The sequence below is a fragment of the Taudactylus pleione genome, unplaced genomic scaffold (genome assembly GCF_031769625.1).
Source record: "Taudactylus pleione unplaced genomic scaffold, aTauple2 ptg000015l, whole genome shotgun sequence".
Classification (NCBI taxonomy): Eukaryota; Metazoa; Chordata; class Amphibia; order Anura; family Myobatrachidae; genus Taudactylus; species Taudactylus pleione.
The window spans coordinates 5,280,989-5,295,677 of NW_028284417.1; the positions used below are offsets into that span (position 1 = coordinate 5,280,989).

Sequence of the window (14,689 nt, forward strand, 5' to 3'; positions counted from 1 at the left end):
CAACTGACTGCACAACACAGTCCAGCCAGCCCCTATGGACTTTGGAGGAGTGGACACAGCCCCTATGGACAACAGCAGCACAGTACAACACAGCCAGCCCCTATGGACTTTGGAGGAGTGGACACAGCCCCTATGGACAACAGCAGCACAGCACAACACAGCCAGCCCCTATGGACTTTGGAGGAGTGGACACAGCCCCTATGGACAACAGCAGCACAGCGCAGCACAGCACAACACTACACTGCACTACACTACACAGCCTAGCCAGCCCTAACTCCCACCCTTCCTCTTCACTGTCCACAGCCGAGTGAGAAAATGGCACCGACGCGGTTATCGTATATAGAATCCAAAACCCGCGAGACCCGGAAGGCGGGATGATGACGTTTTGCCTCGATTTCAGATCCGAGTCAGGCGGAAAATAAAGTCGAGCCTGACTCGGATCGGCCTCGGATCGGGGGGGCTCGGGGGGTTCGGATTTCAGAAATCCGAACCCGCTCACCCCTAGTTTAATCATTATTGTGTCTAGCATTGCAAAGTGCAAGGACCTACACTGTCTCTGGAATTTTGCACCATTGACAATGTTAAAGCTGAAATAATACTGTGTGTGCGTGTATGTATATATGTATATATATATATATATATATATATATATAAAACCATGTCCTGATGAAGGGGTGAACGACCCCATAACGTTGATTTGAAATACATCACCTATTACAAGCCTTGGAGTGCCACCTGTTTATTTCTGCTGGTAGTCATTGGGGGTATTGTATCCCGGAGGAAGGCACCCAAGCCAGTTATTTACTGGTTCAAGCTGCCTCATAATATTACTGCCTGTACTATACCTATTAGTTTAGGATGTAGTATGTACAGTAAAGCCTTGCATTACATTTCCCCACTTGTACATCTGCACATAGAAGAGATCTTCCGATGTCTCTCCTCCTCAGGGTCTTCTCAGCAAGGTAATATCTAGTTAAGGTGGTTTACTATTGCTATTATGTATGCACCTACCAGTGCTCATTATCTGCTCTTTTCTAATACAAAAATGTGCAAGACATTGTTTGTGGTATAAAACCAATTAACAACTTACATTACAGGGCATTCTCGGTTCAGGATTTGCGTTAAAAGTTCAGGAACAACATCGTCAGAAGCACTTTGAAAAAAGGAGAAATCCCGCAGCTAGTTTAATTCAGGTGAGAGCTGAGACATCTCAAATTTCAACAGTGCTAAAATGTGTATTTACTATATCTTATGTGTCAATCTTCTATTTTTTTAACAAGATTATATTGTTATGGTTTTGAACCTGTGTTGTAAAGCTATATGTTAATACAAATTAATTAACTAATTTTGTTAATTGCAGGACAATAATCTCTGTTATTAAAGTGATAATAAAATGTTTGGACATAGGGCCAGATTCATTACCGATCGCAACTGCAGACGGGCGATTGTTGCGTTCTGCACATGCTTATGCATCGCACTGCGATCGCAGAGGTCACGCAGACCTATCGCAGACTGATTGACAGGAAGTGACCGTTTAGGGTTGGTGACGGGGGGTGGTCGGCCAAACGCAGACGTGCCAGTGCGTTTGAACGCCATTACAGGGGTGTGCATAAATTAGCCATTGCGATGGCATACGCAGCTTGAGGTCTCACTGTGCACGAGGCTTCGATGTTACCGATGGTTTTGCAGACTTGCAAAGTATTACAGATGTGAGTAAGGGGAAGTGTCCTTGTGTTGTGCTGCGACAGCATAGCGATCGCAGACATTAGCATATTTTCGCAGTGCAGTTGCGATCCGTAATGACTCAGGCCCATAGTACATGGTAAATTTATCAGTGGTGTGGTAAGTGTATGCATTGTTCCCTTTATACTATGTGGTTCCAGCTGGTACTATGATTACAAAGCTTTATAGTTGCCTCATTGTTGCTTGCTGTCTACATTTTTTCTGTGTTTTCCTTCTTTAACGCATACATTTGCATAGCACTCAAGAATACATTCATCAGAGGCTGGGTTTTCTGCAATCACTGTACATCGCTGTTCATTTTGTATTTATTATTTAGCAGTTTTAAGGGTTAAAACGAAACCTACCTATGATATACGACAATTACAAATCCCTAAATCACACATGCTTAAAGCCATACTGCATGAAGATTATAGGGAACCAATGCTATTCTAGATTGGGGGAGCCCAAACATACCTTTGGGCCTTTGCACAAAAGGTTCTTGATAACAACTGGTTAAATCAAAAAGTGACCCATATAGATTACAACTAAGGTGTGCCCCTTATAAAATAAAAATTATTTCTGTGCCCCCTTAATCAATTAAAATTATATAAGTGCCCTGTTATATTAAATTAATATCGGTGCACCCCATTTTTTTATCTATTCAGTGATTTGAAACTTTTTGTAAAATCACACCAAAAAGCATCAATTTGTTTAAATTGCTGTTTGATCAATTCTAACCACAGTATGTGCATTAAATTATACATAATAAAATAATACAAACTTATATATACTTAATTTTTTTATTAAACAAGGTGGAAAACATATTTATGATATTTTGTAAATACTAGCTGTACTTATTTGAGTAGTTGTATGAAATTTCCAATATGTAAATGTTTATTGCATTTTTGTGACAAAAGTGCTGATGAGGACTCTGGGCCTGATTCAGAGCCGCTCGTAAGCGGCTGCTCGTTCGCTCCGAGCGATGTTCGCACATCTGCGCATGCGTATGGGTCGTAATGCGCATGCGCCAACCAGTCAGTGCGGTCGGAAATCGTGTGTTCGCAAAATAGCGAGTGTCTGCTAATTTGAGTGACAGGATGAGGCGTTTGTGGGTGGTAACAGGGGAAGGTGCTTGAAAACGGGGAGTGGAGATCCGAACGCAGGCGTGCCAAACGGTCAAAACGGGCGTTTTAAGGATGTGCATCGGCCATAACACTTGGTTGTCTCTTAGCCTGAACTGTTCGCATGATTGCGGTAGGAATATCTAACCACAAGCACTGCGAGCAGTTCAGACGCCTTTCGATGTACTCGATTAATCTAATAAATAGCGGAGATGACGTAGGATGCGAGCAGCCAGGGGGCGTCTTTACAAAATAGGGAGCGCATGTTTCGTTCGCTCGCTCAGACATAGAGGCGTCAACAGACCGCAAAGAGCGAGCGCTCAATTTAAATAGCCGGCCCCTTTTTCTGAATGAGCGAGCGCAAATAGCGTCCGGCTCTGAATCAGGCCCTCTGCTCCTTCCACTATCTAACTTATCCTGTGGCTTTTATAGTCTCCATTCACCTCCTCACATCATGACCAGGTCCAGGTGTATCAAGAAGGGTGAGGAGTGGGTAATCCATCATAATCCATCACCACTTCTGAGATTATTATGGTAGGGGGAATGTGACTGTGTGGACTAATTGCTTTCTATTGTTCTGCACAATTGCACTTTTTTTTAGAATGCACATAGCCCTGGCTTTCCCTTGTGTTTTGGGCAGCACTGGAAGGAGGGGTTCATACACTGACAAGGGGATTCCAATAAGCGCCCAATTAAGAGCCTGAGATACGTCTTGGTGGCCCTAATCATGACATTGCTCCTAGTACCTGCAGCCCCGTTACCATTTCACAGTGACAGAGGTTGCAGACTCCCACAATTAAACTCAGGGCCTGATTCAGATGTGCATGCAATGCCAATGTTTGCGCAGTTTAGCAATTATTTGCTACTGCACATGCACGAAGAGTCCTGAAAATCCCTACGGCCCATGGGTTCCCTTACGCAGAAATATGATGTTGTGTACTGGACTTAGGAATGAGGAGGCAAAACCATAGTCATTTCTGGGTGGTGACTGGGGGGTGGCTTGAAGTGAACTCAAAGATAGGTCGTCTCATGGGCGTGTTATAGGAGTGTCATGGGCGTGTCAGTGTAGTTGGCTGCATTCTCAGAAGCACGACCGCAGCCACAGAGGCCATGCTTAGCCAGAGCTCAGAAGGAGATACTGCACCTGCCATAGGCAGGTGCAAGTGTTGATGGTGATTGTGATGAGCCACCTATGATGGATTGTTTAGAACCACCGGCAGTGTTGTTGTGTTCACGGGCATTGGAAGCAAGGTTGCATAAAAACCGGATTTTTGAAAAAAAAATTAAAAGAAATCTGATTTTTTTGGATTTAAATAGAATTTTTTTATTACATTTTTTTAAGTAAACAGTTTCATTTTAGATGTTTACACCTTGGTTCAGTAATACATGAACAATTTTTGAAGTGAGCAGTACCAAAATGAACACAGTAATGTCACTCTATCAGTGATTTGAGTCAAACATGTACAAGTCTTTGTCCACGTCCTCACGTTTGTCCTCAACAGAAAAGGCTCTGTAGCATGCAACCAGCCGGTCTCATAACTACATCCCGGTTAATCTACACAGCGTGGGGCTGATTCAGAATTTGGAACAAAGCAGCCGCGTTGTCGTATTGTCTTCAGTCTGCACATGCGTGTGAGTCACGCTGCGCATGTGTCCCGATGGTTACTGCCGGAAGACACTGAATAATTTTGGACGCAAGAGCTGGGGATTTCTGTGGGAGTTCCTAGGAGGTAACATGGGGGTGGCTAGCCAGATGTGGTCGTGTCGCGGGTGTGTCACTGACAGCGATTACGTCTCAGGACACAGTAGCACTGAGACAGTACACCATGTTCAGACAACGATTTGCACATTCCATAGGAATGGGGCAGGCTTTAATGTTGCGTCCGATGGTGCAACTCTAAATATGCAACAAGACGTATTAATGCTGCTGCCAGTGGGCATCTCAGTAGGGTCAGAATCGGTTGTGCTCTGTAATGATCATGTTTAACTACTTGTCCAAGTTACATGCATCAATTAATAATTCACATGGCATTCCTTAATCACATTTAAAAGTCCGCTTTGCAGCCTGCTCTCTCTCTCAGTCATACAAGCAGCTCTCCAAACTTATTACTTAGGGAAACCATATGCAGTTTGCTTACTGTACACTCGTACATGCCCACCCAATCAGGCTTTACTCTGTGACCTATCACACATTGGGCTCCATATACTAAAAGTTCACTTATGGAGAAGAATCTGCACCTGCTGTGCCTGTTATTGCTGCAAAGCAGAAGGTGGCTACTAAAAATAGCTCCGCTGAGGAGAGTGAATGTAAAGTCATCCCCTGGCTGTGACAGCAGAGACACATTCTGCCTCCATGATTAACTTCTACGAAAGTGTGAAACCTGTCCTCCAATGGACTCTCACCTCTGGTCTTCTGTTCCGGTTCAGATATTTAATTTTCAAACTTTATTAACAACTTGACAAATATGACAGAGCTCAATTCCTTCTTGTCACTAGTCTTCACGCAAATAGGAGCAGAGATTGGCAGGTAGGGGTAATGAAGCCGGCTCTGGAGAAGACAGCTGATGGTTAGTGGTCCTGTATGTAGTAAAGCTGGCCCTAGTGTCGCAACCCCTGTGGCCATTATGCGTGACCATAGGGTTACTCAGAAGCCTGATTATCGACCGATGCTGCACCTTTGTACACAGTCGCTTAAACTTGTGAAGCCACCGGTGGGCGTCTCAATACAAATCCAGACGACTGTGACATTTGCTTATTATTGCACAACCACTGCGTTCAAATTCACAGTTGCGTTGGCATAAACGTACATCTCTGAAACAGGCCCAGAGTCGGAGTTGCGATTGAAGAGCACGGGAGACACACGATCACAGAAATGTTTTCAAAATATATTTGGTGTTCCTGGGCGGTGACGTTATATGAAAGGGTGAGGTAACGCCATCTCATGCCATCTCAAGGACTGAATATAACTTTAGCTAAGCTCCAAAAAGTTTTAGTTTTCGGAGCTTGATAAATAGCACAACCGCAATGTCCCCATGCATTGTATGCTCCGATTCTCACAGTAACACAGGAGATGTTTGCAATATCACCTGCATTACATGCTTAATACTGTAATACCCTTGTTACTTATTCAAGTGGTAATCATGAGGAAACTACCAGGACCAAAGGACGTAATAATTAGGACCCCTTGTTTTTACTGGGATATATTTACTAAAGTGAGATTTTTTAGAAGTGGAGATGTTGCCCGTAGCAACCAATCAGATTCTACTTAACACTTAACTAGCACCTAATAAAACATAATAGCTAGAATCTGATTGGTTGCTATGGGCAACATCTCCACTACTAAAATCTCTCACTTTAGTAAATTTACCCTTCAATGTCCTATCTTGCAATAATCAATTTCATTCACTTTGCCATATATGTACTGTATGTTCAGTAGATTGTATGGAGTTTAAAAATGCAAAGTGTATATTATTTGAAGTGATATCAAACGGAAATACTGGTCATAAAATGTACACAGCAAACAGAAAGATAATATAAAATGTTCCTGCAATCATATTTTTCTTGATTTTTTTTAAGAGATATAAGGAAAGTCTCTGTTTAAAGAAAAGCAATCAACCAATATTTTGTATTTCATGTTGTGTAAAATTTAATATATTGTATTGACATCAACTTAATAACTAAAAATGCATTGATTTAGCTATATGCTGTGGAGAATAAGGGGTCTATAGTGCTGCAGTAATTAATGTTCTATATGGTCACTTATCACAGAGACACAGAATAATGTACAGCTTGTAGGAAGCTCCATGAGGAGGTTTTCCTGTTCACTGGTAGCCTAATGATGCCGACGAAAGGGACAAGTAATATGCATATGCCTGGCCAACAGTTGTGTATGCACATAGGGCCTGATTTAGAGGCGCTCGCTATTTGCGAGCGCACGTTCTGAATCAGGGCGTTTTTTTTTTTTTAAGTTTCAGCCTCCAGGCCGCTCGCAAAGCTGTGGGTGACCACCCACAGCTAGTGCGAGCGGCCTGGCGATGGTCGCGATTATTGCGACCATCGGGCTTGCGTTGAGACCATGCGGAAGGGTCTAAAAGAGCAGGAAGTCCACTACTGACATCACGAGTGATGTCAGTAGGGCCGCCCACAAACGGCAGGCATTCCTAAGGGAATGCCTGAGTTTGTGCAGCCAACCCCCCTCCCCGCCTACAAAACGGGGTGAGCTGTCAACATCGACAGCCGCCCCGTCTTGTAGTGAGCCCCGGAGCGATGGAGCTGCCGTCACTCACTATGTCTCACGCATGCGTCCGCCGGAGGTGGCGCATGCGCAGGGGACAAAAATCAATCCGCTTGCGAGCACTATGCACTCGCGAGCGGGTCTGAATCAGGCCCAAAGTTAGTGGACCTGGTGGGGATAAAGAGAAGCCTCTCCAACTTCACTGTGTCCCGTTGCCAGGTATAGCTAATGCCAACCTGAGTTTTCCACTGCTTGTTACATTGGTTCAGGCCTCCATCCCCATACAGGTCTACGAGGACAGCGAAAAGTGGTGCAAATTAGGTTATCATCACCACAGAACCTGTGCCTTCATCAGGGGTTAACTGATAAATTGTAAGAAACAGGGATAGTACCTGTCTCTGGCGTTTTCGCAGAATAAATAACTAATACTATTTTTGCTTCATATATAGATGCCTAAGTCAATGTCAGCCTGTGCAATGACTTAGGACAAGACTTATCCTGTGGATTGTGATTATAGTGACACACAGTGGTAGAACTAGAGAGTGGTGGGCCCAGGTGCAAGAATATGCTTTGGGCCCCCCTCTGCAGTGCCCCCAGTAGTGCCCCATATACAGTGCCCCCAGTAGTGGTCCCCCTATGCAGTGTCCCAAATAGTACGCCTTATACAGTCCCACAGAAGTGGTCCCCCCTATGCAGTGTCCCACGTAGTGCCCCTTATACAGTGCCCCCAGAAGTGGTCCCCACTATGCAGTGCCCCCAGTAGTAGTCCCCCTATGCATTGCCTCCAGTAGTAGTCCCCCCTATGCAGTGCCCCAAGTAGAAGTCCCCCCTGTGCATTGCCTCCATTAGTAGTCCCCCCTATGCATTGCCCCAAGTAGTAGTCCTCCCTATACAGTGGCCCAGTAGTGGCAACCCCCTCTATACAGTGCCGCCAGTAGTGCCACCCCCCCATACAGTGCCCCCAGTAGCGCCCCCCCTATACAGTGCCCCTAGTAACGGCCACCCCCCATATACAGTGCCCACCGTAGGGGCCTCCCCTATGCAGTGCCTGTGCCCCTTACACATACACACAAAAAAAACCCACACAACTTACCTTGCCACTCCTGCCACGACCGTCGTTGTCCGCTCCTCCCGGCCCGCTCTGCACTATGGGAGAGACGTCGTGACGTCTTCCCCATCACTTGCTGCAGGGGAAGCCGGAAGGCGGACTTCATGAGTGAGCTCCAGTCGGCTCCCTCCATGGACTCAGCAGCCAATGAGAGTCTGTCAGACTCTCATTGGCTGCTATAACACACAGCCGCCACTAGCGACGGTGTATTTGTTACTCTGTAGTGCGGACCGCTCTCACTTCGGTCTGCACTACACTTAAATTCTGTGGGTCCTGGGGACACTGGTGGCGGGTGCAGCGGATATGGGCCCCTGCACCACAGCAGGCCATACCTGCCTACCCTCCCGATTCCTGCGGGAGACTCCCGGAACAAGGCACAATCTCCCGATGCCCCGGAAACTTAATTAAATCCCCCGCATTCCTCTGCTGTCAGCAATTGTAGAGCACCTTCTCTAGCTGTAATTGTAGCCGTTGGCCACCAGGTTGAGAGCATATGAAAGAGGTGTCCGGAATTGTAGAGCTTCATCAACATGGCTGCCACCCTTCTGCAGTGAGGGCAGTATTTACTCACTCCTCTAGTTATCCCTGCTCTCTGCTGCTGGACACAGGGCCATGACAGATGCTGTGTGGCTGTGCTACAGGTATAGAATAGTAATGTATTACTGTCCTGTATGTGTGTGTGTCTGGCACTATGTATGTGGGTGCATGGTGGTACTGTATGGGTAGGGGGGCTGTATGCTGGGCACTTTGAGTTTGTGGGTATAGGGGGTGTATGTTGATCACTGTACGGGGGTGTATGATGGCTACTGTGTCAGTGTGGTTATGGGGTGTGCACGCTGGGCACTGTATGGGTATGGGGTGTGCATGTTGGGCACTGTGTGGGTATGTATGCTGGGCACTGTATGGTATATGTGGGGGTATATACTGGGCACTGTTGGCATGGGGTGTGCATGCTGGGCACTGTATGGGTATGGGGGTGTGCATGCTGGGCACTGTATGGTATACGTGGGGATACATACTGGGCACTGTGTTGGTATGGGGTGTGTATACTGATGTTGGTATGGGGTGTGTATACTGAGCACTGTGTGGGTATGGAGGGGGTGCAAGCTGGGCACTGTGTTGGTATGGAAGGATGCCTGGTGATTACTGTATGGGTATGGGGGGTGTATGCTGAGTGTAAGTATGGGAGGGTGTATACTGAACATTTTGGGTATGGGGGTGTTTGCTGAGCACTGTATGGCTGTGGGGGTTCTGCGCCTTCTGGGCACTGTGGGGTATATTCTAGACACTGTATCGGTAAGGAGCATACTTACCTATCCTGCGGGAGTCTCCTAGTTCACTGCAGGAAACACCCTGAGTGTCAATAGATACTCCCACAGGTGGTTAGACACAACCTTTGAGCAGAGCATGACATGCCCCATTAACAGCGCGTCACATTCCGCATTTTACAATCTCCCTGAAACTAACTTTCAAAAGTAGGCAAGTATGCAGCAGGCCCCAATGCAAGCCACCGACTGCACCGCCGCTAGTTCCGCCACTGGTAACACAATTCCCCCAAAAAAGACACAGTAAGCAACAAATAGCGAACTCATTCTGTACACTTCGCTGTGCGTCTGTGTGGTATGGCGGCACAGGCAGAACGATTTCCAGCACGCACAGTACAGATGTTTTGGCTTATCATTTTGGGTTACTTATCATTTTTATTTTTTTTTCAGCATTTTCTTGCAGTGACACCCCAGTTATGTGAGTTTAGTCTGCAAAAATATGAAGTTAAGTAAGTGTTTAAGTTTTCCTGCATAGTTATTTATTTATTACCAGTTATTTATACAATGCACACCTATTCCGCAATGCTTTATAGATAAATCTTTAGTCAATTACATCAGTTCCTGCACCAGTGGAGCTTACAATCTAAGGGCCTGAGGCCCTGATTCAGAGCAGGACGCTCTGACCAGAGCGCTCGCTCTGAATCAGGGCCGTCCTAGTTAAATTTGGAGCGGCCTTTTGGACGCTCGCATAGCTGTGGGTTACCACCCACAGCTTATGCGAGCGTCTATGATGATGGTCTTGACCATCGCGACCATCGGGCTTGCGACGAGACCCTGCGGTAGGGTCTCTCTGCCGCAAGCCCTGGAGTGATTTCGGCTCTATCAGAGCCAAAAGCACTCCCACTGACATCACTAGTGAACGCCTCACTGACATCCATGGGAACGCCTCCGTCTGGCAGCCACGCCCCCGGCACGCCCACCAAAGGGGGCGTGCTGTCACTCACCATCGACAGCACGCCCCCTTTGGTGCGAGATCCGGAGCGACAGCTTGGCTGTCGCTATCCGGGTCTCGCGCATGCGCACGGCGGAGCTCCCTCCGTCGTGCGCGTGCGCATTTGGGTACCATCGACCCGATCGCGAGCGTCCTGCGCTCGCGAGCGGGTCTGAATGAGACCCTGATTCTGCAAGGATCGTAATTGAAAAGCTGAATGCAGGCTATAGATATATGATGTATGCCCGCAGGCAGCTTTGCAATTGCGACCCTTGCAGATATGGTAATGCAGCAGAAGGCATCACACCTCCTGTGCATTACTTATCTGAGCTGCATTGTCCAACGCTGCATCGGATAATCTGCGTACCATCGGCCAGCTGCGGTGACTAATGGGGTCCCGCAGCTGGACTCTGCAGTTTAGAGGAAGAGGCCAGGAAATCTTCATCAGCCAATGGAGATCCTGGCTTCTTCCTTCCCCCACAACGGCGGCGAAACGGAGGGCATCGCAGCCCCTCCCCGCCCACAAACGGCAGCAGACTGTCAATCACTGACAGTCTGCTGCCAGTCTGCGAGCGAGTCAGCAGGACCCATTCTGCACACTCACAGAATGTGTCCTGCGCCTGCGCAGATTCCCAAACATCGAGAATCTGCGTTCAGTAGTGCCCTAGCGAATCAGGACCTAAGTTCTTTATCACAGGTACACTCACATACACTAGGGTTAATATTTTTGTCAGAAAACAGTTAACCTACCAGCAATTTTTCATTTTTTGGGGCCTAGGTGGGAATCAAAACCTCAGTGCTACGAGGCAGTGCAATTAGGCAGTAATGCTATCCACTACATCAACTGTGCTGTCCCAATTTGTGTCTCTGAAGATGTCCCAATATTTGAAAATTTACCATACCAATTGTATACTACACCTTATCTGCATTTCTCACTCTGGGCGGGATGTATTAATGGGGAAAATGCGTTAAAACCTAGAAATTGCTGTTTCCGGGGGGGTTTACCGCATTCCCCATATGTACAAAGTAAATGCTTCGTCCCGGTGCTATGGGCTTCTTATCGGGACGCACCCCTGTGGCTCGCGTCCTTCTGCGCATGCTAAACCCGGAAGCCCCTCTGTCTGGAGCCATCGCAAAGGACAGCTTTTATTGGGAGAGCTGTCCTTTGCGATATTCTAGGTACATACCGCAGTAATGAACTGCGGTATGTACCCAAAGACAGACGGGATGTACCGCATCGCGGATACGATGTTTAGTACATCCCGCCCTGTCTGTGCTTATTTTCATTAATCATTTACAATTTCAATTTCTGTTGTTTAGTACTTTGGTGGTGGTCATCTTGCTTGTTTTAATTTTTTTGTTTTTACATGCAAAATAAATCTGTGTTTTTATGTGTTAATGAATACATTTACCATAACAAGCTAACCCTACTCACAACCACCTTTGCGTGAACTTAATGTTCAGTGCCCCCCTCACAGACATGATTAGCGGTGATGATGACATAGAAGTGGATGCGTTTCTCCAATAATGGAGATTTTCACCTGGTTTCTGTGTAAGAGTGGAGTAGGGGTAGTAGGAGGGGTGATTGGTAAAGTGTTGGAGGAAAGTGTAGAAGTTCTGACCATTAACCAGATTTTGAGCATTTTCTGACCTTTTAAGTTACAAAAGTCTAAACCCAGTATCTCTAATTATAATTAAGTTCATGTCAATTTGTAGTATATCAAGGTCCCCTTAGACAGCATCTCACATGATGGTCTTGAATACACTTGCTCAGCAGCCTCCATGCATGTAAGGCACAGGTATGCTTTTTCATGTTAGTCGTATGTTAGGTAATGTATAGATACAGTAATATCAAAGACATTACTGCTCACCATGCTAAAACAGCCTCAGAAGAATCCTTTCCGGATAAAATGAACAGCAGTGTTTGTTAGTATAACATTTTACAGCATATGTTGAATAACGATGTTCAATTATATTACATTTTACACAACATCTAACAAAATCATAATAGATGGCAATGCTAACAAAATATACATTATATATGATTGTGTTTTGAATTGATTATCTTGTTGTGAAATAATGTTTTAAGAGACAAATGAAACTGTCATATTTACATAATTACTATTGCTAAATTTGTCTTTAAAAGCTTCATGTGACTGTAGTAGGCCTGTAAATGACATGAACAATGCTAAATGTGATACAATTAATATATTGTTATTTCCCATTTGATTTGTTATTCTTATCACTTTTTTCCTTGATCTGTTTACTTTATTATTCATTCTTATGCCTTTGTGTAAATGTAAAACATTCCAAAATTCCCAATAAACAGAACATTACTTACATGGTATAAGTTCTAAGGGAATGAAAGAGAAAATGTCACCAAACAGATCTTTTTATGATTGTTTAGAGTTTTTGTGTATTTACTGTTGTCACTTTCAAATGATTTAACAGAACACTTAATAGAGTTATCATCCACAATAAATCAGTGGAGTTATTTATCTTTTGTTCAAAATCTCTTCATCTATATGTACTGTTTAGTGAGAAAACAAAGAACTGTCTTGCATTTTTCTATATCTTTGTCTTGGCTTAGTTATCGATTATCATTTGCTTACACTTCATAGTTTTTATTCCTTCACGTTTACTGAATTACTATATTCATATAAATGTATATCTTGTAAGTTATATTTGTTAGGAATTTTCAGAACATGGGCCCAGTAATGCTATGTAACATCATTTGTTTGGCTGCATATTTCATTAATAATCACAGCTGCCCCAAAGGGTTTTATGTATTGCCCTACAAAATATAAATGCCAGCCTTTGGTGTTATAACAAGCACAGATATTTAAAGCTTAATTATCTAAGGGCATCTACTGGTGTCACCATAGACAAAACAGGGAAAGAGACTGCACACTGCTCTATATCTCTGAACGGTTTACCTTCTATCCTATTTTTAAACATATCTTATTAATTGCCGTATATGCTACACCAGTTTACGCATCACACGTTTTAAAAATAGTCTGTTACAGAAAAGTCAATATGTATATTACCACATTACACAAAGTCGTTGCTATCAGTATATATTCAGTAAAGATGGCGCTCAGGTATATAAATGAAGAACAACCACTCCACTTTCCCTGTTGCCTTCCTAAAGTACAGTATATAAACTATATATAAATTTATCATGTGAGTGCCAGAGATCTTGCTCACTTTAAGAGAGGGTCGTCATGCCAGCTCCTAGTCAGCAAAAACAGAGAGATTAGAACATTTATAATTTGATATAAAATGTCCAGTTATCATTTTCACATGTATCAATCAATGCACTGTACATAAAGATTGGAAAAAAATGTTTTTATGTTTATGTGTTTCATCAAGCTTAATCTGCGGAACATGCTTACTATTAGCAATTTATGATGTGTGCTCAATACAATATAATGCTGATTTGTGCAATATGACCTAACTATGATTGGATTGTATTTATGAATTTGTTGCATATTTATATGATTCACTATTGTATGTAGTGTAGGGCGTAGAACAATCATTTTATTACATGTTCTTCTTAGTCTCTGGCTCTATCTGTACATATACTGTATATACACATACATTTATTTTATCATAAGTAACTGCTAAATAAATGGAGATACAGTCAATCCAAAGAGAGCATCTATGCACATGTGCTCCTCTAGATCCTGGGTCCTCTATGCTTAGATGCCATGGCTGCTGTTACATGGGCAGCTATGACTACAGTTACTCTCGTGGCAGTAATTCTATGTACAGTTAAACAAAACAGTTTAGAGACTACATTCACATAACTACAAATTATACTTTTGTACCTGTGTATTCCATAAACTTAAATTATAATATTTTTATAGTATTAACTTGCAAATGATTCATATACAAACCTCTACAGATATTCTGAATATTTCTTGGTACAAACTGCTACAGTATGTGGCAGATGCATTTTATACTTCCAGTTACTTCTCATGGCAGAGAACAGTAGGTTATTGGAACACATGCAAGTATTAGGTTATAAAGTAGACAACTTCACAGCTCTAGGTCGCATATTGTCAGCGGCATAACTAAGGGGGGTTGGACGGGGTGTGTGCCCTGGGCGCCGCCAGCCGCCAGGTAAAACAAACATACACTGCTGCCAGCACCAAGAAGTACACTTGTACTACCCGGCTGCAGTGTGTATGTTTTAGCAGCCAATCAGAGTCAGACAGACTCTCATTGGCTGCTGCACCCAGGGAC

The 14,689-nt window shown here is 44.2% G+C and overlaps 1 protein-coding gene across 2 annotated transcripts in view; it reads left to right on the forward strand.

Annotated features, from left to right (window-relative positions):
* KCNQ5 (potassium voltage-gated channel subfamily Q member 5) overlaps positions 1-14,689 on the forward strand; it is a 791,832-nt gene that overhangs the window by 654,482 nt on the left and 122,661 nt on the right. For both annotated transcript variants that reach the window (XM_088471354.1, XM_088471348.1), the window contains exon 7: positions 1,098-1,193. In XM_088471354.1, the coding sequence (XP_088327480.1) occupies positions 1,098-1,193 (96 nt within the window). The remainder of the gene's footprint in view (positions 1-1,097; positions 1,194-14,689) is intronic.